Source organism: Hyperolius riggenbachi, chromosome 1, assembly GCF_040937935.1.
Source record: "Hyperolius riggenbachi isolate aHypRig1 chromosome 1, aHypRig1.pri, whole genome shotgun sequence".
Taxonomy (NCBI): domain Eukaryota; kingdom Metazoa; phylum Chordata; class Amphibia; order Anura; family Hyperoliidae; genus Hyperolius; species Hyperolius riggenbachi.
Window position 1 is genome coordinate 416,667,487 of NC_090646.1, and position 24,664 is coordinate 416,692,150.

The 24,664-nt window shown below is 42.9% G+C and overlaps 1 protein-coding gene across 2 annotated transcripts in view; it reads right to left on the minus strand.

The window, feature by feature from the left end:
* Window positions 1–235: 235 nt before the first annotated feature.
* The window catches only part of ABHD17B (abhydrolase domain containing 17B, depalmitoylase), a 59,600-nt gene continuing 35,171 nt past the window's right edge, over window positions 236–24,664 (minus strand). For both annotated transcript variants that reach the window (XM_068236370.1, XM_068236379.1), the window contains exons 2-4: window positions 20,357–20,831; window positions 5,987–6,166; window positions 236–3,571 (exon numbers count right to left, since the gene is read on the minus strand). In XM_068236370.1, the coding sequence (XP_068092471.1) occupies window positions 3,352–3,571; window positions 5,987–6,166; window positions 20,357–20,823 (867 nt within the window). In that variant the 5' untranslated portion in view covers window positions 20,824–20,831 and the 3' untranslated portion in view covers window positions 236–3,351. The remainder of the gene's footprint in view (window positions 3,572–5,986; window positions 6,167–20,356; window positions 20,832–24,664) is intronic.

The following is a 24,664-nucleotide window of genomic DNA, read 5'->3' on the forward strand; positions in this document are numbered from 1 at the left end:
TGTCAAAAATAATAGATCTGACAGTACATCTGTCAGAAAATTGTATTGTGTGTACCTAACATCGAACTGGAAGCTTGACTGACTCACAGAAGAGTCAGCCATTCTTTACATTGGATATTTCCGATCTGAGTCACCGGTAAAGCCTTCAAGGTATTGAAACTGGTTGACCTTCTTCTGGTTTAGCAGAGCAGTGGAACAGAAAATGAAATGAAGCGGAGAAAACACAACTGCACCATAAAGGTAGTTAAAGATTTTACTGGGTAACATCTAAACCAATGCAATTCTTTATAGTACATGATTAAATTTTATACAAACCCAGACAACCACGACAATTATGACACTAAATAAGGCCTTTATATGTATCCACAGTGTATTATCCATTCACAATTTGTACTACATATCATTAAATTGTAGTTGCATTCATCAATGAGACTTGAAGCCAACCTAAACTGAAGGACAGCCATCTTACAAGAAAAATGCATATTTATATATATTTAAAAAAAAGAAAAACAAACAAACAAAAAAAAACAAACCTCATTGTAAACTAATGAGAGAAGATCCCCAATAATTTGTATAACGGTAGCAGGTTTGTGAAACCTTACAAAGTTATGTTGGGGTCAAAAAAATTCAGCGAAGTCTATAAAATGCTGCCATGTATAGTACCAGTGTTTTAACTGGATCAGTACCAGCAACTGAGCTGAGTCCCCAGCTGCAAGTAGTATTCTAGTGGTTATAACAACTTGGAGGCTACAACACAAAACCATCACATGCTATTGCAGCAGCCTACTGTTCTGATGGCTTTCAGTGCAAGGAAAAACCTGAAAGACCCAAGTGAAACAAGAAAATTATCTCCGTCTTGGCATGAAAGAAAGGAGGGGGGGGGGAGTAAATGAGTTGGCAAGCTATACATTCCAGCCTTTAAAAAAAGGCAAGGAGGCCCGCTTTGGAATATGTGGAATCCAGCCCAGTCTGTCCAAAGGGGCTGCTTGAAAACCCCCACTGACTTTAATGAGAGGGATTTTGGCCAAAGGAGCTTGTTCTGTCAGTTTAGAGTACTGCATACTGTTGCTCAGCAACAGGAAACAAAGATTTAATAATATCCCCCTTTTGTTATTCAAGACAGAAGTAGAACACCCGCAGTCATAGTATACATGATGAAAAGTAAGCTGCACTTTTTACAAGTCCGTCCTTCAGCATTTAAGGAAAAGATTGTTTGGATGACACTGAAGAGGTTTGTAAAACAGTATAAAAGTGCAATTACAGCATTCCATGTGGATACTCCTTATAAAAACAATCTTTTCGGATTAAGTCAAGTTAGCGTCAGATAATCAGTGGTATAGGGTAGGAAATCATAGCATCTTGTAAGGGATTTTAAACATTTCAGTGGTGAGTGAAACAGCAGTCTTGCAGCGCTTCCTAAATTGCAATAATTCCAGATGCCATAAAGGAAATCTTGCAAAGTATTTGGCAACAATATTTTAACTCACGTGATATGGTTGATCTTCCACAAGACAGAAAACAAATGTGATCAGAGGGTGTCTGATCCAAGTTTTTCTTTAAAAGCCTGCATGCATCAGAAACTGATAAGTATATATATTTATATATAGAAGTGCCCGTGCCTGTGGACACCCGGGAGTTTGAGAAACAAGCACTAGCCCTGTTAACAACAGAAGGGACTTCCAGAATCAGTGTGTGGCCATGTAATCGCGCTGTTCATCTTATGTACAGTACTTATGGATGCACCATGCTGATCTGATGAGCTGCTGCTTTCAAGAACTCTCCATGAAATAAAAAGTAAAACAGAAGGAGAAAAACAACTGAAAATCACACAGATCTAGGCAAGGAACAAAAAGCCTGGCTGCAGATCTGTGTACTTCCACACTAATACTGGTATTGTAACCTTCCAGGGAATCTATTCAGTGACATTTTCCTAATTTACGGTCCTTCCCAAACTGATCACTATTTGGGGCCAGTCTAGTGAATGTAGTAATGCCATATACACACCTTACAAAAAAAATAAATCCTTAGATACAGTATACAAAGTGGCATAAAAACTCAACTGCATGGACTTAAAGGGTAACTCCACTATTAGTAAATAGCTGGAAGGCAGTAGAGTAAGGCTCAGTTTATAGACATTGAATATAGGGTTCAACTACCTGCCAGCTGCTCAGTGCACAGATCTGGATAGTATAAATGGATGTTGGCTAGTCTTTCACTGGTCACTGAACTGCACCTTGCAGTGTTCCATGGCTGTCCACAGCCCACAAAACTGCTTACACTCACAGCACAACACTGGGATAGGGAACATTTCTCAGGCATTAATGTATAGTAGTGACAGGCAAGTGCACTGAAAATGCTCAGGACATCGGGTAAGAAGCTGCGTAAACCATGACTGACCTAACCTTGATTACAGAACGCTAGGAAAAAAGGTTGAGCCGCAGGGTACAACCCAACTCGCTGACAAGTCTAAGGCGGGCAACTTATCTTTTCTTCATGAAAAACAGCTCATGAGCTCTGGACCACAATAGCTGCTGGGGTGGGCATGTGTGAGGCAGAGACCGCTGCTTCTTCATAGAAAAAGGATTTTCTCCAAAGCTTTCTTTATTGAAATTAAGCGTATTAAACTAACACGATGAATGTGTACAACATGCTTTATCAGTTTGCCCAGAGTTCTGTTCTAATGTGTGTAAATGAAACTCATACTATTGCAAGCACTTGCTAAAAGGAGGTGGGATTTGATACAGGTACAGAGGTGGATGCAGCCAGGTCACTCTGCAGACTTTTAAAGAAAACCAGAGACAGCCATTTAGTTCTCTCTCCACCACAACTCTAAAAATCAAGATCTGGAGCAGAGAGTCTTCAAAAACTGGATGGAAGCCTCAGTTTTAAGACATAGCTACAATGTCGGAAAAAAATTAATATAGAATACCGAATCTACTGATTCACTTTAACTTTCATCTATGCAGTGCCACAAAATCTGTACTTCAGAAATATTGGTTCTATTAACTGCATAGGCATGTCAAAATAATTCCATATAACTGCTCATGTTAGCTTGATTAATGGGAGATACCTTAGCTAAATTTCTATATGGGCGTTTGAAAATAATAATGTGCCATCCCTTAAACAAATCATCACCTGCACATCTGTTAAGGCAACCAACATGATTTGCAAAACAGACCTTCAGGTTTGAAAAAAAAAAGGACAATTGTATGGCTCACAGTCCAGCAAAAGAAATTAGAATCATGGTCGGTTCCACCCTCTGGAGGCCATGGAGAGCTGCAACGCTCTCTGTTCTGAAAGTAGATGTAAACTTTCCTTGCCGCGGGGAGAGTTCTCTTATAAAGTAGCACTTTACAAATTTACAAGCTCTTGGGTGACAAACTGTTTTAATCTCTCAAGATATTGTCCATAGAGTTCCACGTCATTATGTCCAGCTCCTTCCACCCATAATGGCTCCACTGGCCTCTGACAGCGCTCAAACAGTGCCAGTCCATGCGAAAAGTCAATTACTTCATCTTCTGTGCCATGGATGATTAGGACTGGAGACGTTATCTTGGAAATTTTGTCAATGCTGTAAAGAAATAATGTTTTAGCATAAATTTATGACAAAGCTGAATGTAAAGTAAACATTTTATTGTTGAAGTGCAATATTTCTCCACCTCTAATTAAGATAGAGCCCTACCCACCATACATTTACAGGGGTCCTACACTTCAATGGTCAAATGATTGGCCCTGCAGCAGCCGCCATGAGTCTGACTGCCTAGCCACCACCCTTCTCACCTTGCAATACTCACCTCCCTTACTAAAGGGAGTGGGGAGAGGTACAACTGGATGCTCACACAACCACCTCCTAAGTTGCGTCCTAGAAGCCACTGTGGTCAGGAGGGAGAATAAAAAGGATATCGCCAGAAAAGTCAAGGCAAGATGCCTCCTCCCAGAAGGCACAGTGTCAGACCAGACTGTCATGGGGAGGCCAGAAGAGATAACTTTTGGACTTTTACCAGAGACACCATTGAGCAAGTTTTTTTTTTTTTTTTTAATAGAATGTATGGACAAGAGGATTTTATAGAAGACAAAGGGCCGTTTTACATGGACGGGAAAATGGTGCGTTTGCCACACCATTCAGCTGCCCTATTGCCAGGAGAGAGTGCTCTCTGGTTGCTCTACAATGCAACCAAATGGGAGCATTGGTAATCGCATGCATGTCAGTAGTTGACATGCGGCGCAGTTACTGTCCAGTAAATAAAGCTGCATGTCACATCTAGTGGGCAGCTACTGCCTGTTAAGATTTACATGCATGAGGATGACCAACCGAGCTGGACCCAACAGATAAACAGGAGCAGCTGACAGGCAGGGAATCCTGACTGGGAGAGTACAGTATGAATGTACAGGTGGAAACCAGCGACAAGCTCTATGCAGTTAATATACATTTCTGAAAATGTGTGCAAATTATATCACGGCAATCAACCGGCAGCCATGGTTTTATTATCTTAAAATGAACTGTTGCTGTTCTATACGTCCGTGTTCTTTGAACTTATGTATGAAGCCTCTGGCATGGTCCTCTCCCCTAGTGTATGCAACTTGATCTTGCACCCCTTTCATCAGGAACCCTTCCTGGGGACAGACTTGACTTGAATTATGTGTTCTCTAAGACTTTGCTGTTGCATGATCTTGTACCTTGTCTGTCTCCCTATTTATTTATTGTTCAGCAATGCATAATGTCAGCGATTTATAAATACAATAAATAATAAACCAACCCATCATAATTAACCACTTCTGGACAGGGTTGGTTGAAAATCTACGCAGTTTATGTTAGTTTATCCCTGGCAGGGCGTAGCTTTCAACGACCAAATTCGCACGCACACCCAGCTCCCGTGCCGATGCTGCAACGCTGTAACCAGCTTGCTCTGCTGTAGCGCTTTATCTCAGTCAGACCCTGTGATCACTGCTCGTATTTCTAGGGGGAAAAAAAAGTCTCTGGTCCTTAAAGAGAACCAGAGACTAAGCACCCTCATGTATTTTACCATATATATCAATGGGAACATGACCGTAAACGCCTACTCTGCTCTTTCATTCTTCTCTGCTAAATCTGCCTGTAATCAGCTCTGATAAGAATCCCCGACTGAGCATTCAGTCTAGCTTTGCCCCGAAATGTAATAGCTGAGTCAGTCTTCTGTGATGTCTTTTCAAGCCTAAGCCTGCCCCCTTCTGGCTCTGCTTTCCTGCTATGTATACTCTTAGCAAGAAAGTAGAGCCAGGAGGTGGCAGGCTTGGAAAGACATCACAGAAGACTGACTCAGCTATAATGATTCCTGAGCAAAGCTAGACTGAATGCTCAGCCAGGGATTCTTATCAGAGCTGATAACAGGCAGATTTAGCAGAGAAGAATGAAAGAGCAGAGTAGGCGTTTATGGTCATGTTCCCATTGTTATATATGATAAAATGTGCTTCATCTCTGGTTCTCTTTAAGGGGCCAGAGACGCAGAGGCCCATATGCAATTAACTTTTTCTCCTGAGTTTTCTGCTAAGTGATATTTTCAAAAACTTGTCTATAAAATTCCTTCTAAAATACAAGCAAGCAAGAAAACACTGAAAATAGTTTTGATAGTACTTTCCCACTTTTTTTTTTGGTACTTTTTCAATTGCAAAAAAGCTGAAAAGTTATTCTAAATAAAAGATGAATCTCCTAGAAGAAGAAAAGTTAATTGCGTATGGGCCAGATTCTGGAAGAGGTTAACAGTGTGCTATACACAAGTTAACCAAATATATAGGTTCCCAGTCACACAGACTGCGTTCTCAATAGCATTTGAGTGGTAGAGGTTGACAAAACCTAATACATTAAAAACATACATTGGTAATTTACATTAATGCATACAGAAACCAAAAAGCCTTAAATATTCATAGTCTTCAGCATTGCCCACCAAAAAAAGTTTGCTTCCAAAACAGCAGCTTCCAAAGTTGCAATACATTATAAAGGATGACTTACTTGGGGAATGCATCAAAACAGTAGGTTTTTTTGGTATCGGGAAAAGCTACCCGCATTCCAGAGGTGAGGGGAGAATGAAGAATCACAGCAGCACTTTCATAACGAGCAGCAAGATCCACAGATGGGACAGTTCCTATACTCTGACCATAGATAATCACATGCTCTGGACGTATACCATACCTAGAATTCAGAGATCAAGGAATTAGTCAAGTGGTCTTTATAAAGAAGACATTATAAAACACGAACACTACAGCTACTGTAAGCGCTCATTTACTAGTCCAGGACTTGAGCTACAAGCGTATTCTTTAAAGTGGACCTCCAGTGTATATTATACATGCAGCATATAGCAAACTTATAACTTATAGCAAATTATAATTACTTGCGGAGTCTTTATTCCCCCACTCCCACTGGCTTCTGGCGCATAGTCCTGCCCACCCCCCACTAAAAACAAAAAAATCCATGGTGCTTCTCAATTTCGAGTAGAGAAAACACATTGGCTTTTTTTTTGCAGGGGGTGGGGTTATGCAGAGGAAACTGGCAACCCCCAGGCTGCAGGAGGAATTCTGGGAGAAAAGACGCAGCAGGTTTGCTATATGAAGAGGGCCCATTGAATGTATAATATACACTGAAAGTCCACTTTAATGCAGTGCAGATGAGAATTTGGTTTGCTTTCATATCAAAGTAAAGATGATCAGAATCACATATCTAGAGGCAACAATCCATATGAGGTGAAATTACATTAACTAGACAGCAAATTCTATGAGTAATTAGGTAAACCGTACGATTACACAGAAACTAAATTCCTATGTGGAGCTAAGCAAACTAAGTAACAAGCTTGGCATTTATTTTGCACACGGTTAACCTGCAGGTAAAAAGAACTGAGGAGATATGCCTTTATGTACAGAAACAATCCTAAATAGGACTTACCTGGAATCCCATATTCCTACTGTGGTTAACCACTTGAGGACCACAGTGCTAACCCCCCAAAAGACCAGGCTGTTTTTTCTGTAATTGGCCACTGCAGCTTTAAGGCCAAGCTGCAGAGCCGCACAACGCAGCAGACGAGTTATCCCCCCTTCCTTTTCCCCCCACCAACACAGCTCTCTGTTGGTGGGGTCTGATCTCCCCCCCTTGTGTTTATTTTTAATCAGTATTTGTTATTTTTTACTATTTTTTTTTTTTTTTTTTTTTAACCTCCCACCCCCCAGCCAGCCAATCCTGGCGATCGGCTGTCATAGGCTTCTGTCTATGAGAGCCGATCGCTCTTGTCCCCCAGGGGAACAGCCGTGTCACACGGCTGTCCCCAGTACAGCGCTGCTGCCGATCGCAGCGTTGTACATGTAAATAGACGACGATTACGCCGTCTAACAGTCTTTCGAGCGCTTGGAGACTGAAGAGGAGGCGGAGCTCCGCCCCCGAGCAGGAGATGCACGCGCATCCTGCGTGCGACCTCCTGCAAACTGCAGCCCCAGGACTTGACGCCAATCGGTGTTAGGCGGTACAGGGGCTTCCGCTGCGGCCGCGCCCATGGGCGTGAAGCGGTCTTAAGGTAGTTAAAGGGCTCATTTCCACTAGGAGGGAATTTCTGTATGGGAATTCGGACAGGGCTGGCAGTCTCTATTGAACTCCAAAGGCTACTTCCAAATTCGCATGTGGGTGTGGGGAAAAGGAAAAGTAGTAAAACCCACATGGTTTGAATTTGCATGCAGGTATCAGTGGAAACAAGGCCTTAAAGTGGACCTCCAGAGTTAATACTAAAAGCAGTCAGCCTGCAAGTAAAAAGTTATATTTACTCGAGAAGCCTTGTCCCGTGACGCCGTCCCAAAATCACCTGACTTCCGGTGCCTGCCAAGCCATTTACTACAGTAAATAGCTTCCGTTTTGTCTTCATGCAAATATAACATGCTTTTACTTGCAGGCTGCCAGATTTTAGTATTTACTTTGGAGGTCCTCTTTAGGGCCCGTTCAGATCACAAATGCGGATGGCCATGCGTGCGGAACACAACGCGTACGAACGCACGCCATCCGCGTTTGTGTGCGTTGCGTGGCTGATCCCATCACTGAAAAGTGAATGGGACAGCCGTGCGTTTTTACAAAGTCTGCGTGCAGCATGCGTTCCCGGACCGCACAGGTCCGGAACGCATGCAGTGTGAACATCAGACTGTGCACTCTATGCACTGTGATGCCGTGCGTGTCGGCCTCCTGCACGCATTTCCAAAACGCGGCTGGAAACGCGTGCAGTCTGAACGGGCCCTTAAGGAACAAAAACCTAATGCTAGGTACAGCACGATACAATTTTCTGACAGATTTACCGTCAGATCGACTATTTCCAACATGTCCAATCAGATTTTCAATCGATTTTTCGTTCACTTCTAGAAATCAGACCAGACATGTTGGAACTAGTCCATCCGTCAGAAAATTGCATCTTGTGTACCTAGCAGAAGGTTTGAACTGGCATGACTTTGTTCATACAACTTTCATACAAGATAATGATGGCCTACTGAACATTTATCTTTGCTTTTGCCAGGAATGTTTGCCTCAGCCACAAACCATTGGACTGTAGAGCTACAGATTTATAGCCCTGGATAAACCTTACATTGAAAATAAATGGAAAGCTAGGCACGTTCTAATAGAACTGGTACTTTATATACACATTTATCTCACACAAATTTCACCGTGCTACATCAAGTAATCTTACAACATTTCAGTGTAATGCTGGGAATACATGGTTAGTTTCTGCTGTGCATTTTTGCTCTCAATCGTTTTTTTCCGCTCGATTTCAGCTCTCGATTCTTATCTCCCTCTTTTTCTTATCTTTTTCCATTTACTTCTATCAGAAATCGAGAGGCAAAACAATCGAAAGGAAGATCGGACATGTCAGAAATTATCTATCGAACCATCTAATCAGCTACAAAACTAACCGGGTATTCCCAGCATTAGTATTTCTACACATATATACACCCGGCTACTTTTTCATGCCATCTGGCTGGAAAATCCTGTAGCCAGATTATTCAGTGTACACTTTTTACTCAGTCAAAGCTTTTTGTAAACACTAAGCAGTTCAACTGGAGAAACAACCACCTTCGGTTCAGATCTTCTTTAGTTTCAAATTCTTTTTTATTAGGTAGCCATAGAAAAAAAGGGTATTACATACATTCGATGGTATTTATAGGCATACAGTGAGCACACAGTGCCAATTTGTATTAGGTACAGATAGAAATTATACAAAAATATGCATTAAAACAAGTCATCATGTGCTCTTGGAATGTTGTATGAATACAGAAGCCAGTTTCTGGAGCTACCTGAGGGCTATCCTAAGATCTAGAATGAGTACATACTTGAATAAGGATAGCCTAAGCTTATTATTTCTAGTATAAAACAACAACTAACCAGTAGTACTGGTCAAAAACTATACATAACATAAACAGTGAGAAATTAAACTCGTTGGTCACCTGATCCCCATTATCCCATGATATATATATAGAGGAGGAGAAGGATGGAAGAGTTCAGATCTTGTGCGGATAAATAGTTGAGACCAGTATGCCCAAAGTGGGGTCTAAAAGACTTCCAGTTGGCTTCTCACGCCGGGGGAAGATACGTTCTGTATCCAGGGGAGCCAGATCCTATCAAATTGGTCGGTCCTGTCCAGGAGGTTTGCCTTAATTTTCTCGTTCAGCATTGTAATATGTATACGATATAGTGCTCTGCTAAAAAGTAGCTTGGGTTGACGCCACTGCGAGGCTATGTAGGTTTTGGCTGCGTTCATAACAAACTGTATGAGTTTATGCTGTGCAAATGTGATTTGTTTAGGTTGTAAGCCTAGCAAGCAGATGGCAGGGTCTTGGTCTATATTGATCAGTAGTATGCTTTTGAGTTTTTGGGTGATTTATCGCCATAGAGAGGCTACCTCCGGACAGGTCCACCATATGTGGTATAATGAGCCCACATCTGGGCATCCCCTGAAGCAGAGATTGGGTTGGTCAACATAAATGCGATGTAGTCGCTCGGGAACCATGTATATCCTATGGAGGAGTCGAAGTGAAACCTCCATATCGGTTACATAAAGACTGCCTTTAGAGAGTGTATCAAAGCACTGGTCCCAGTCTTCAGCATCCAGGGTTTTCTGCAAGTCTCCCTCCCAGGCCAGCTGATAGGGGTGTTTATGGTCCTGAGGTTTAGCGTTTAGCGTAGAGTATAATAGGGACAATATACCTTTACGTAGCGGGTCTGACATACAAATGGATTCAAATGTCGATAAAGGGACTCTTTGGCCTTCTCTAGCCAGTGAGGCCAGGTAGTGATGTAGTTGGTGTAATCGGAAGAATTCAATTGGTGGTACTGAGAGATCCAACACCATAGTTTGTTTAGAGGGGATTTTACCCCTATGTAGTAGGTGCTTTATAGAACTTATATTGTTATTAGTCCACCATTTAAAGTTAAGCCCATTTAGGCCCTCAGGGAACTCAGGGTTGTGTAGGAGTTCAGCTAGCCTAGAAGGGTCAGACTGCAGTTGGAATTTAAACCTCACCCTTTTCCAGATTGCTATTGTATAGTAGGAGAAAGGTGATTGCTGTTTGATTAGCAGGTTGTTCCATTTTTTAGCCCATAGGATACCTTTCCAAGACAAGGGAGCCATACAATCATTTTCCATTTTTATCCATAGTGGTGTGTGTTGACCTGAGTAGATTGTTGGGATAAAAGCCAACTGGGAGGCCTGGTAGTATTTAAACAGGTTTGGCACAGAGAGGCCCCCTTCTTTTTTATGACGCATCATGTTGGATCTAGTAATTCTAGGTTTTTTTCCTGCCCAGATGAATTGAAAGATTTGTTTTTGTAGAGGCATCAGCTCTTTCTTATGTACAGGTATGGGGAGGGTACGAAAATAATATAATATTTTGGGCAGTAAAGTCATTTTAATTGCAGAAACTCTGCCTGCCCAAGAGATATTATAGTTCATCCAGGATTGAATTAGTTTTGAGAGGGCTTTATAGAGCGGTGTGTAGTTCCATTGGTATAATTGTAGGGGGTCTACCATTATGTTAATGCCCAGATATTTAAGGTAATGGGGCTGGTATTTGAAGTGAAAAATATTGCTAATGTAGCTACCCATTCCTTTAGGAAAATTACTAAACATTGCTTCTGATTTAGAAAGATTTAGCCTAAGCCCTGACATCTCCCCGAAGTACCGAAATGATTTCAGCAGGTTGGGGATGGAGACCACAGGGTTAGTCAGTGTCATAAGTACGTCGTCCGCGAATAGACTCAATTTATATTCCCGGTCACCAATCCGATATCCCTGGATATCTGGGTTGAGGCGTATAAAGCTAGCAAGGGGCTCCATTATCAGGGCAAAAATTGCTGGGGATAGTGGACAGCCTTGGCGTGTGCCTCTTTGTATAAGGATAGGATCTTTAGCGTTTCCAGGTAGCTTAAGGTAGGCCCTAGGTGTGGAGTATAGTTGGCGGATGATATGAACAAATGCCCCTTTGAGACCAACATGGTGCATCACTTCATGCATATATTTCCATGAGATGGTGTCGAAGGCCTTTTCAATGTCCAAGGCCAACGACACCACCTGGGTCCCTGAAACTTTGGCATGGTGGAGTATGTTAGTCTTGCGGACATTATCCGCCGCTTGCCTGAATGGTACAAACCCCACCTGGTCACGGTCTATCAATGCCGGAAGGACTTTGTTAATACGGGCAGCTAGTATGCTTGTTAGTATTTTATAGTCCTGATTTAATAGGGCTATGGGCCTATAATTTTTAGTGTTGAGCTTGTCACGGTCAGGTTTAGGGAGAGTGGTTATATGGGAGTCCAGGAACTCAGGAAAGTCCAATGTTTTAGTTCTAAGGGTATTGAAACATTTAGTAAGATAAGGGGTTAGTGTTGCGGAAAGTTTTTTGTAATAAATGGAGCTTAACCCGTCGGGGCCTGGGGCTTTGTGGAGTTTTGTTTTTAATAGCATCTTCTATTTCTTCGTCCGTAAATTTTTTATTGATTTCCTGGGCTGCTTTAGAGGTAAGTCTGGGCAAATGGACAGATTCAAGGAAGTCAGGTATATTTACCTGAGCATGAGATGGACGGGATGAGTATAGATCAAAGTAATATGCATGAAAAGCTTGATATATTTCATCAGGGTTGCTAGTAATGCGCCCGGAGGGTGTACGGATCTTATTGATGGTGTTAAATTTTTTTTGGTTGCGAAGTTTGGCAGCCAACCAGGAGTCGGGTTTATTTGCATATCTGTAGTAGCTGGCTTTGGTTAATCTAAGGATCCTTTCAGTGGCTTTTGCTAGTAAGACATCTAACTGCTCTCGCGTGTCCCTTATTTGTTTGAGGATAAAGAGGGATGGTTCTTGTTGGTGGATACGTTGAAGTCTAAGTAATTTGAAATGTAGGTTATCATACTGCTCCAAGGAGCGCCTTTTGATACGGGAAGCTGTTTTAATGAGAAACCCTCTTACAGCTGCTTTGTGCGCCAGCCAGAGAGTGACTGGTGATATGTTGTTGACATCATTTAGATCAAAATATTCCCTAAGGAATTCTGAAATTTGAGCTCTGGTGGACTGATTTATGACTAAGGATTCATTTAGTCGCCAGCTGGGACGTGAGGATGTCTGGATATGGAGATCTATGCTGAGAAGCAGGAGATCATGGTCTGAGAAAGTAACTGGGATGTGCCTCAGGTAGCGCAAAGATGGTGTAAGTGAGGAAGTGACCAAAATATGGTCGATTTTCGCATAGGTGCCATGTGCGCTAGAGAAATGCGTATACCCTCTTTTTTCCCCATATAGTTCTCTCCAGACGTCTACCAAGAAATTATCTTCCATCATTAAGGACAATTGGGAGCGTTGCGCTTTGGATAACTTATCTGGTGACGGCCTAGATTTATCAAGCCTCTCATGCATAGTTAGATTAAAGTCACCGCACCATATAAACATTGTATTAGGTCCTATTTCAAGGCCATTCTGTATTTCTGTAAATATTTGGAGCGCGTTTTCTGGGGGAGCATAGCAGTTGATTAAATATAGGTTTTTGTCATAAAGTGAGCCTTTTAAGATAATGTAACACCCTTCGGGGCCTGTCTCCACTGATGATATATCGATAGGTAGCGAGTTCCTGATTAACACCATTACACCTCTGTGCTTTTTACTAGCTCTGGCATGAAACACATTAGTGAAATGTTTGTGGAAAAAGCTGGGACAGGAAGATTCGGTATAGTGCGTCTCCTGCAGACATATTATGTCTGGCTTATGCTTTTCCATTTCTAAAAATGCCTTTCTCCTCTTCATTGGGGAGTTAAAGCCTCTAACGTTAAGGGATATTAATTTCAGAGATTCCATGAGGTTTAATTAGGGAAGTTCTGTTAGTACGATTCGTTATAATGAGGATGGGAAGTTTCTTGGGGGAGCAGGTGACCAACTTTGAAGGTAAAACAGTAACACACTTAACATAAACCACAGGAGATTTGCAACTGAGCAAATTCCTGAGCCCTACAAAAATGAGGTATATTATCAGGAAGGCAGTATAGGGGGACTTACGAGTCCCCCCCATCGTCTGCCTAAGGTCAATGAGGACAACATATTTAACCTGAGTGAGGTGAGGCCAGGCCCGCCATTCACGAGGGGGAGTACCCTCGGCCTATGTCATCCAGACCCGTTCTCCTGGAAGCATGGGTGCCCAGAGAGGGAAAGTCAGGACCCGCCACCGCACGTCAAAATTAGCAGTACGGGCGCAGCGGCCAGCCCAGTTCCCCAATGCGCACCATCATCCAGAGTTGGGTGATCCCATATAGGACATACATTGTATGAGGGGATGGGTTTTCAATAAGTAGGTAACATCTGATCGGGGTATCATAACCATATTGGGGACACATCAAACAGTACATCAGAGTTGCGCTGGCTCGTTATGTGGGCAGCATCTGTATAACCTGGGACATATAAATGCAGTCTTGCAAATATATTAAAAACTTACATACGGCATTACTAGCATATTCTTAAGTAGGAGTAAACATTATGCTGGGAGTGAAAGTCTTAAACATAGCAAATGGAAGCAGTTGTTGTTTAGAGCCCAGGTAGGCTGTGTCCCTGTAACAGTAAGGGGAGATAAAAACAACCAGCAGGCTTACGTGCTGTTAGCATCAGATCTTCCGATCATATACGTTACATAGAAAAAAAAAAAAAAAAAAAAGGAGGGGAGCATAAGAAAAAAATATATAAAACGTAGAAAACTTGTAAAGTGAGGGTTTTGGAAGTTCACACTTATCTTGGAGAGGAGGCCGGGGACCTAGAAGCGGAGCCCGCCCTTCGTCCGGCTGGTTGCCATATGCGTTCAGGGCGTTGTGTTCTGGAGGTTTCGGGGGCTTGAGGAATAGTCACTGTGATGTTCGCCGCTTCTAGGATTCGCTTGCCTTCCTCCAGTGATGTAATGCGATGGAGTGTCCCCTGCAGGGTAAAAATCAGGGAGCACGGGAATCCCTACTTATAGCGAATGTCCTCCGTTAATAAAGCTTGAGTCACCGGCCTGAACGATCTTCGCTTTTGTAGCGTGAGCGGTGAAAGATCCGCATAAAGTTGTACGGACGTAGGGACATCTGGCAGTGCTGTTAAGTTCCGGGCGGCCGCCATTATCTGCTCTTTTGTTTCGTGGTAGTGGAATTTAAACACTACATCGCGGGGTAGGTCCGGATTCCGGGGCCTACCCAGGGCTCTGTGTATTCTGTCAAGGCGTAGTAAAGATGAGTCTAGTTGCGGTAGGATTGCAGCAAACAGGTTCGTGGCTACTGCTCGGACATCCGTAAAGGACTCAGGCAGACCCCGTATTCTGATGTTAGATCTGCGGGCCCGATTTTCCTGGTCTTCTAACCTGGCTTCCAGAGCTTCTATTCTTTGCTCGTGTGCGTCTAGGCGTTTTTTGTCCTCAGTCAAGGCGTCTGCAAAAGAGTCCAGCCGTTGTTCGACCACGTGGACTCGCTCACCCAGGTCACGGATGTTGGCGTTAATGCTCGTGACTGCATTATCTAGCTCCTTCTTAAGCATCTTGTGTATGGAGTTCAGTAAGGCTGAATTATCCTGCTTCGGAGGAGAGATGCTACCCGGGGAGCTCCTGCTCGACTGTGGCGAAGACTCTGCCGATGGACTGGGCGTCTTGTCTGACGTTGCGGCGGCCATCTTAGGGCTGAGGCCTTCCGAGCTGCGCGAGAACAGTTCAGGAATGGTGTTCTCCCGGGCCTTCTTTTCCCTTCCCCTCTTGCCTCGCTTCCTTGTGGACATGTCCTGGGAACCACCCCACTAAAATCCGTCCGTTCGTGGGGTCTGGGATGCTAAAGATAGCCTCATGCGCTCACTCAGGCACGGAGCTCGGCTGACCTACATCCGATCACGCCGACGCCGCGCATGCGTCCTCTGGTTCAGATCTTCTTTAGAGGGGAATTCCACTTACGACCAGCGAGGAAGAGAAACGCCTATACTCACCTACCTTTTAGCAGTCACTATGCACATAGGTCTCCAGTTGCGCTCAAGTCACTTACAATCACTAATAGCTACAGGCAGGTTCCATAATGTGACAAGCAATGTATGCAGCACTAGTGTCCATGGTTCAAATCTGAGCCAGAGCCCAATCTGCAGTAGATATGCACAAGATACCACCCAGTAATGGAAAGGTTTTCTTACTAATCTAAAAATTTACACTTTCTTTAATGAAAACCAGACTTTGTATTGTCATTGTGCTTACAAGCAAATGACATTTGAACTACCACATAATTATACAAAGTCAGATCTAGCTAGAGGTCATTGAGGAGAGAGGAGTGGGAAGATTGGAGAGTCGGTATAACACGGGAAACCAAATACAAGAGAAACATTTCCTAAATTGCTTAACATGTATAAATTGAAAGGTGTGAGAAGTACCTAAAAAATACATATGGCACGGAAGGTCGCCCGTAACTGTACAGGCTAAACCTGAAATCTTGAAATGTTAGTATAAATGGCAATCTCTGAAAAGCAAGACCCATCAAAGCATAATGTAAGCACAGTGGAAATACCCAGCTTACAAATGATTACTACCTACACTTGAATTTGCCAAGTCACAACATGCTTTGTCATAAACATAGCCGGTTTCGGAAGTGAACAGGATGCTGGCTCATGTTGTGATGAACAGCTATATACTGTAAAAGCAACCATCATGGTATGTATGACAAGTGTACCTAGGAGCGTGACTCCTAGTGAAGGTTAGAAGAAAGTGAAGAATTCAGGAGCCAGCCAGTAAAACCTAGGTGCCAAGCCTAGGTGAAACGCTAGGGATCAGCTAAATTAGTTTTTAGGCATGCCTGCAGCAAACTATGCACTAGCCTCAACCCTTGAAAGGATACCTGTAACCACCCAGGGAAGAAAAAAAGTGACACTCGCCTAAGAAAATTGAAGGCTCTGGAACCCTTAGGGCCCTTTCACACCAGAGGGCTTTTTCGGCGTTTTAACGCCACGGCCGAAGTTGGCGTTTTCCTAGGTAAAATAAAGTCCATAGACTTTCATTTTACCATTCACACTAAACGCCGCGTTTTGGAGCGTTGCGTTTCAACGCTCCCAGGCGCTTTTTCTGGGCCTACCGCGGCGTTTCTCATTTCAATTGATTGTAATGTATAGGCGTTAAAACGCCTTCAAAACGCCTTGAAAACGCCTGCAGCCAAAACGCAGCGTTTTAGCCTTTCACCGCTGCCTGTAGTGTGAAAGAGCCCTTAGCGCAGAGGGGTCCCAGCTTTGTAGACCAAGGGCCATTGAGAGTGCTAAGGGGCAGAAGTAGCTAAATTAACGGTTTCAGCCGCATGAACACAAGTCTCATGTCCGTGCAGTTTGCGGGGCAGCACGCAAGTTTGGAAGTCCCCTGAGCCAATCCGTGCTTGTCCGGCGAGAAGGTTTAATGTTTTTTGTTAAAAACCAGTGATCATTCCCAAATGGTGCCGTCGCGCTCCCTCACATTCACTCGTTCCCGCTGCCGATCATTAGATTAATGAATGGGACCTTTGTTCCCATTCATCTCCCCTCTAGGTCCCCGTGATCGCGGGCATCACTGAGATGCTTGCGTTACTTCTGAAGTAACACAGCCACGCCTTACTTCCCCATTTAGCGTACTTTGTATGCAGCCCGCTGACATGCTCTAAGGGATTACCCACTGATAAGGCAGCCGCATCGCCTTACATCTCCTTCAGTGGACACCCCGTGAAACATGTAAACTAAAGCTTTTAAAAACTGCAATGCATATCTTGGCTGGTTCCAGCATTACCTTTGCACAGGGATCTGATGGATCACAACCTACATAGAATAGATAGTGGAGAGTCCAATCATAGACGGTCGGGGGAGAAAAAGGAGATGTGGCTGCTGGGCCTGTGGGGAATACTTATGCTGGGTACACACAATTCAATTTCCCCTTCTAAGTAATGGATATCTGATGGAAAGCTGTATCGTATGTACATTGTCCAAACTGCTCCCAGTCAATAACAGGATTGTTATTCCTATGATAACTAACCAGGGATAGGTGTAGCCAGTAGTAGGTGGCTGCAGTATAAGTAGCCAGTAATAGGTGGCCGCAGTATAGACAGCCAGGGTGGGTGTAGCCAGGAATTGGTGGCCGCAGTATAGGTAGCCAGGGATGGGTGTAGCCAGTAATAGGTGGCCGCAGTATAGGTAGGCAGGGATAGCTGTAGCTAGTAATAGTTGGCCTTGGATGTGGCCTGGGATGTAGCCTGGGATTGGTGTAGCCAGTAATAGGTGGCCGCAGTGTAGGATAGCCAGGGATAGGTGCAGCCAGTATATATAGCCAGGATAGGTGCCCGCAGTAATGATAGCCAGGTGAGGGGGTATGGAGCGGCGGGGTGAAACACACTCACTTGCCTGGGGTCTTTCATGCGTGTACTTACCTCTTTCTTCTTCCTGTCCTTGCGTTCCATTCCCCTGTAAGAACGCAAGGACAGGAAGTAGTATGTAGTACACGCGTGCAGGACTGAGATTAAGAACAGTCAGGTGAACTAGGCCGATAACAGGCCAATAGAAAAAGTACAGGGTAGGCCAGAGGCACAGGTACGGTTAGGCGTAACTACAGGTTGTCAGAACTAATAGCACACGCCTGCCATCGTCCTAACACCACAACCAGCAGTGCACTCAGAGGACGGGACACCAGGACACCAAGGAGATAAGTATTACATGAATGATGTGCTGTTCATTTATCTCAATACAAAGCCTGTGGCACTGGTCACATGCTGTACAAGTCAATGCAGCGTCAGTTACAATAAATTATGTGAATGGTTTAATATGCAGGAAATGTTTAACAATTATAATGCACATGTAATTATAAGAGGTTTATATAAAAGCAATTCACATACATAAACATTTAATAGTCACGTGAACACTAGAAGGTTGCAAATAAAATAACTGTATTTAAACAAAAAAACAAACAATCATTTGTTATCGATATTTTCTATTTTTTTTTTTCATTAAGGTTTCATAACCCCTGCAAACGAACTAATACTAAAATACCAGGTTTCAAGAGAACAAAATAGTGTCATTGGGGTGTGAGGGCTTGAAAGTTACTTAACACAAAGGAATTCATTAATCTCCACCTACCAGCTAGAAATAAAATAAGTGTCATTTCTAAACTTGTACTTACCTAAAGCAAACAGGATGTGACAAAAATGTGCCGATATAAGTAGTAATAATTGCCATATTTTCTGCCGTATAAAATGCACCTTTTCCAAAAACAAAAAAAACAAATGGGCGAAAGTCCCTGTGCCTTATACAGTGGATGCAGGGAATCCCTGACTTATGGACGCCCGCCAACCCACACCTGGGATTGCCTACATGCGTGTCCCTGCGTAATATGTTAGCGTTTTATAAATACAATAAACAAATTAAAAAAATAAAGAAATGCCTCCACTCCCTCGTGTGTGTGTAGCGGCAGCTGGCTTACCTCATCCATGGTGCTTGCGGGGATTGCAGACCTTCTCCTGCACGCTTCTCGCTCTAGTAATGGATTGTGCTGATGACGCAATCAGCACAAGCCATTCACTAGGGGGAGCCGTGCAGAAGTGAAGAGGTCTGTGATCCCTGCGGGCACCATGGATTAGGTAAGCCTGCTGCTGCTACACATGGGGGAGCAGGATACACGGGGAGAGCTGGGACAGAAGGGGACACACGATTGAACAGAAGGGTACACAGGACGACACATGGGGGATACAGGAGGGACACATGACGACACCATTTGGAGGAGGACATGTAGAAGATGCTCCTGGAACATGGACGCACCAGGGTTACTATATTTTTTTGCCCTGGTTTTTGTCCTCTAAACCTAGGTGCTTCTTATATTCCAAAGCATCTTATACGGCGGCATATACGGTAGTTTTCAATATCTGATGGTAAGTGATGGCTTGCAAATGAAACAAGAAGTATTACTGGTTGATATGGGCAAAACACACATACTTCTCTTCCCTCCCTCCCCATCCCCATGAGGATTTGGGTTATAGCTCTTCCTCTCAAGAACAGTGTATGAGGCTAAATGAAAACTGGTACACACTAAACTTGTCACAATATCACATGACTACAGATGGTGACAATTTACCAAAGGGAACAGCTTAGTGACAGGGACAGGCATAATTTACAACTCAGGCTCTAGTCTCCGTCTACACACATAAAAGCAAGTAAAGAAAAATGCTCAAGCCAGACACTGCACCGATACAGAGAGGATAATATTTTTGCTTTACCAAGATTTGAACAGAGGTGGACCCATTTCCCCTGCAAATTGTGATCATGGAGCGATTCTGATCATGATTTGCAGCTATTGAAAATGCAATTTCCATCGCATTGAAATTTTTGTCATGTGCGGCGCAATTGAAATTTTCAGGAGATGGGCTTATCGCTGCATAGGAAAATTCTGCAAAATCACATAGTACACTTGCTATGAGATTTTGACCGCCTTCATACTATTAACTAAGTGCAATCACAACAAAAGTGCAGCAGGTAGTGTGATTGCACTTAGGTTTTTTTTTTTTAAAAGTCACATCACGCACAATCGCCACAGTGAAAAAAGGGCACCACAATTATGGTGCCACTGTGTTTTCCCAAATGCCATAGAAGTGCGTGCAATCTGATTTTAAAATTGTAACACAGCCAGTGGAAGAGGGCTCTGAAGTGGTTCTGGAAGGGCACAAAAAAGGTAAAAAGCAGTTCTAACTTAAAACACTCTAAATGATGTACATCAGTCAGCATCAGTACTAAAAGACCTAACTTCATGTAACAATGCTTACTGTACATAGCATACATGCCATATATAGATAGGCCTCTTTTCACTACAGCTAAAAAGTATATCCACAACACAATTACTAACCTTGTTCTAAGAGCGATCCATGCAGCATCAATATCAGCATACAAGTTCTTCTCCGACGGCTTTCCAGAGCTTGACCCATATCCAGAATAGTCATAAGAGAATATGTTACAGTTAATCCTAGAGCCAAGTCCTATATAAAAGCTGCTCATCTGACCCAAATCTACAGCATTTCCATGAGAAAACAGCAGTGTGTATTTGGCATTAGGGGAGCAGCGTACAAACATGCAGGCAATGCGGTTTCCGCGGCTGGTTCTAGTCATGAAGCACTCTATAGCATCTTTTTCTCGGGCAGAATACTGCCAGTCCGCTCGTTCCGACAAATGAAGAGTCCAGCGGCTGCCACTCTCATCACAAATAAGAGTGTAAGTTGGATCAGGCGGTAAGAAGGCAAGTTTGGAGGCAATTTTCCCTGGGCATGGTGGGCAGCAAAACAGGCAACACAGCTCACTGAATGAGAGATTATTCATCTTGCTTCCTGAAAAAGAAGAAGAGTTTTCATTAGTACTTGTAATGTAATTTGAAAGTGTTATTTTATAAGAAAAAAAAAACAAAAAAACAAAAAAAAACAAAACACACACCTCACCTCCTGAAAGACCAAATCTATTAAAACTATGATTTACTGACAAGGTAGTAGATACTGGTTTTAAGCGCTTACAAGTTAATAGCGGTCTGGCTGAATTTCAACTTATTAACAGATGTAACAGGAAATCAATTTTATTCCAAAGTGCAGTGACAAAAAAAAAACTGCATTCATATGCCTAGGCTTTATCAATTCAACTGTTTTTCATGAATTATTGTGTTTGAGTAAAAAAAAATACAGTAAGTAGAAATTAAGTGGCTAAATGCTTTAAATGATATCAGACCATCTATACTGTACAAAGAGTGTGTAAACAGATAAATGGATGCACAAGCAAACAACAAATTGGCAACTGAAGTGGATAGCCTTGGAAAGGGTTTCCTTTGCCAACTGTGCTACTTTTGGTAATATTACTTCTCACTTCCTGTTGGTGAACCATAGAAAACCAAAGATGGACCAATCCCAGCAGCCAGGGCTAGCTAAAATGATGAGTGGCTACTAACTTAAAATCTTCTCTAAAAAGGTTGACAATGCAATATGTACGAATTTCATGTTTATTTGACCACCTTTATTCTAAACACGTTCCTAAACAATTACAAAATGTATAATTTTATTTCTGTAGGTGTTCCTTTCAGAGACAGGTTGCCTCATTCCATGTTCCACTGTGACCTTGTCACTGGAATAGGAAGTAAAAATCTGCACAAATGGCGATCGGGCAGCAGTAAAAATCTGAGGTTCTACACCCTACCTCATTCTATCTGAAAATGAAATTTCTGAGCTGTAGCAGCCATTTATCAACATTGCTGCAACGTTTAGTCAGATACCTGACTCACTGCCTGTGAATTAGTTTACTCAGGAGTTGGATTCCAGTCTGGTGCTAAGCACTTTGGAAACTTCAGTGACACCCTCCTTCAGGTGAAGTCTTGCACAATCTTTGACAGTCATTGTTAAATGTATGACTAAAAAGCAAGCCTTGGCCTAGTGATCTCACCCTAGGAGATGGGGGTACCGATACCAATAGGCAACACGCATCACAGATGTGTACGCACTTTAAGAATTCAGCACCTATATCCCAGCATACAGCAGATTCTTGCCCTGCTGTTATGCGTTCTTGGATTAAGGTCCAGTCGTTAAAGTGGAATTCTCATGAAAAATAATTTTACGTCTGTAAGGTCAGATTTTGTTAAAAACCCTACACTGACAAGGGTAAGAGCCGTGCTTTATATAACCATAAAGGGAGATGGATGCTACACGCACCAGGATTTCCAGGCTTCCTGGAAGCAGAACTGGCATAATCCCAATGGTCAATAAGAATGCTAAAAATAAAGTTAAACCAAAAAATTCACAGCTTGCACTTCAACAAAAGTGCATGTTCTCTCTTTTTGGTGTTTGCTGGTGGTTTTATTTTAAAATCAGTTAAATGAGCAAGGCTAGTTTAAAATGGAATGGCCAGCCACATATTCAAGGCACAGCAGAGAAGTATGTAGGTGGATGTTGGCCACAAAAAATGAAAGTAAAGGAACTAACACTTTGTAGTGTGTAATTAAGCTGGAGAAGGGCTATTTTTTTCTTCTCAGCTGAGATTTTCACTCCCTTCATGGCCTGTCCCCAATTTGTGACCAGTTAAAGCCCCAGGCACAAATCATTTTGCTAGATCTGTGAAGACACGCACAGTTGCAGTGCTTGTTTAGGTCTATGTAAAAGGTCCTAGATTGGCTGATGTCAAATACATCACTTATAAAATATGTGGGAAGTCGGAAACATCTGATTTGCATGCTTGTTCAGGCTCTATGTATTGGAAGGAGATGATCAGCAGGACAGCCAGGCAATGTACATTGTTTGAAAGAAAATGAACAGGTCAACCTCCATATCCCTTTCACTTCATGAGTGCTTTATGATAATTAAATCATGTCACCTGTGTAATTCTTTGTCAAGCAAAGAAATGGTATACTAGAGCACAAACAATATGAGCAACTTTTCTTTGAGAAGTTTCTCAATTTCAGTATGCAGCAACCCCGAACAAAAAAGTTTTGGCATTTGCAAACTCTCTCCATTAAAATACATGGGAATAAAAAGTAGTTTGAAAAGCACTAGTAGTAAATGGTTGCCAAAATAAATGTCCGATATGCTCTGGTCAGAAAGCTAAAGGGTTAACCAATATTACCCGACTGTTTACCACTTTGAAATTCTTCCTCATATTTTTCATAAACTCTTGCCTGAAAAAAAACCTGTGAGTACCCAGTCTCATGGTGAGAAGCACATAAATAGTCCACGTTTCCCATTTAGGCCAGACACATTTCTCTAACAAACCTTCTCATTCAGGACTGTTTCAGTGTGCTGCCTCAAAGTAGACAGAAGTTAACAAGGGACAGAGCTATAAATACAGCCTTGTTCAGCGCCCTAATTAATGTGCGGGGTGGGCCTAGCTTAGCAAAGGTCTGGTTACCATGGACACCAAGTAGTCTGCTTTTATTTGTACTTTTCTAACATTGTGCAGATGAAATTCCACACATTTATATGAGGAAAAATCCAATTCAGTGTTAATTATTTTCACTAAAGTAGCGTGGCTACATAAAAAGCAGATCCTAAGGCAAAATAATTTAGAGTGAACTACAGGGATTTTGGTAAAGCTCGATTTTTTCCATATGGGAATAATAGCGGCACCCTTTCATACAGTTGTAAATCTGATTTTGCATTTTTTCAACTGTGCTGCTATCCATTTACAAAGATTCAGAACTTCACAAGTACAGCGCTGTGGAAGAGGATTGTACTACGAATCCTAATACTAATGTGCCATGCTGCATATTTTCCATAAAAACACACAGCCACCCTTAAAGGACAACTGTAACGAGAGGCTGCCATATTTATTTCCCTTTAAGCAATACCACTTACCTGGCTATCCTGCCTACAATAATTTTAGCCATAGACCCTGAACAAGCATGCAGCAGATCACGTGTTTGACATTGTCAGTTCTGGAAGGATTAGCTTATATGAATATGCTTGTTTCTGGAGCTATTCAAACACTACTGCAGTCAAATAGATCAGCAGGGCTGCCAGGCAACTGGTATTGTTTAAAAAGGAAATAAATATGGCAGCCTCCATATTCTTCTCTAGTGTTCTCCCCAGAAATTATTTCCAGCTGGGTGGCATGAAAAAGTAGCTGGGCGAGATGAGAGAATGCAAGGCCGGTGCGTTTCTCTGTGCAACTCTGCTCACAACATAGGAGATGAGCTGATAATAGCCAGGTGGTCACCTAAACTAGCTGGGTGCAACACCCGGCAAAAAGAGCCTGAGGACAAAACTGTTCTCACTTCAGTTGTCCTTTAAAGGAAAACTTAAGTCAAAAATAAAAAACCACATTTACTCACCCGGGGCATCCCTCAGCCCTCCGAAGCTGGATGGTGCCCTCGCAGCCCCGATCCTCCTGTCCCCACCGGCGGCTACTTCCGGGTTCGGCGACAGCTATAGCTATAGCAGCAGAGGGTGATATAGCGGCTGGGAACGCGGAAAATCAGCCGCGATCCCAGCCTGTCGGCGGCTGTCGCCGAACCTGGAAGTAGCCCCCGGCGGGGACATGACGATCGGAGCGGGGCTGCTAGGGCACCATCCAGCTTCGGGGGGCTGAGGGATGCCCCGGGTGAGTAAATGTCGTTTTTTATTTTTAACTTAAGTTTTCCTTTAAAGTGGAATGCTCTATTTTGGGACAGAATAGTTTTAGACTTGCTTCAATT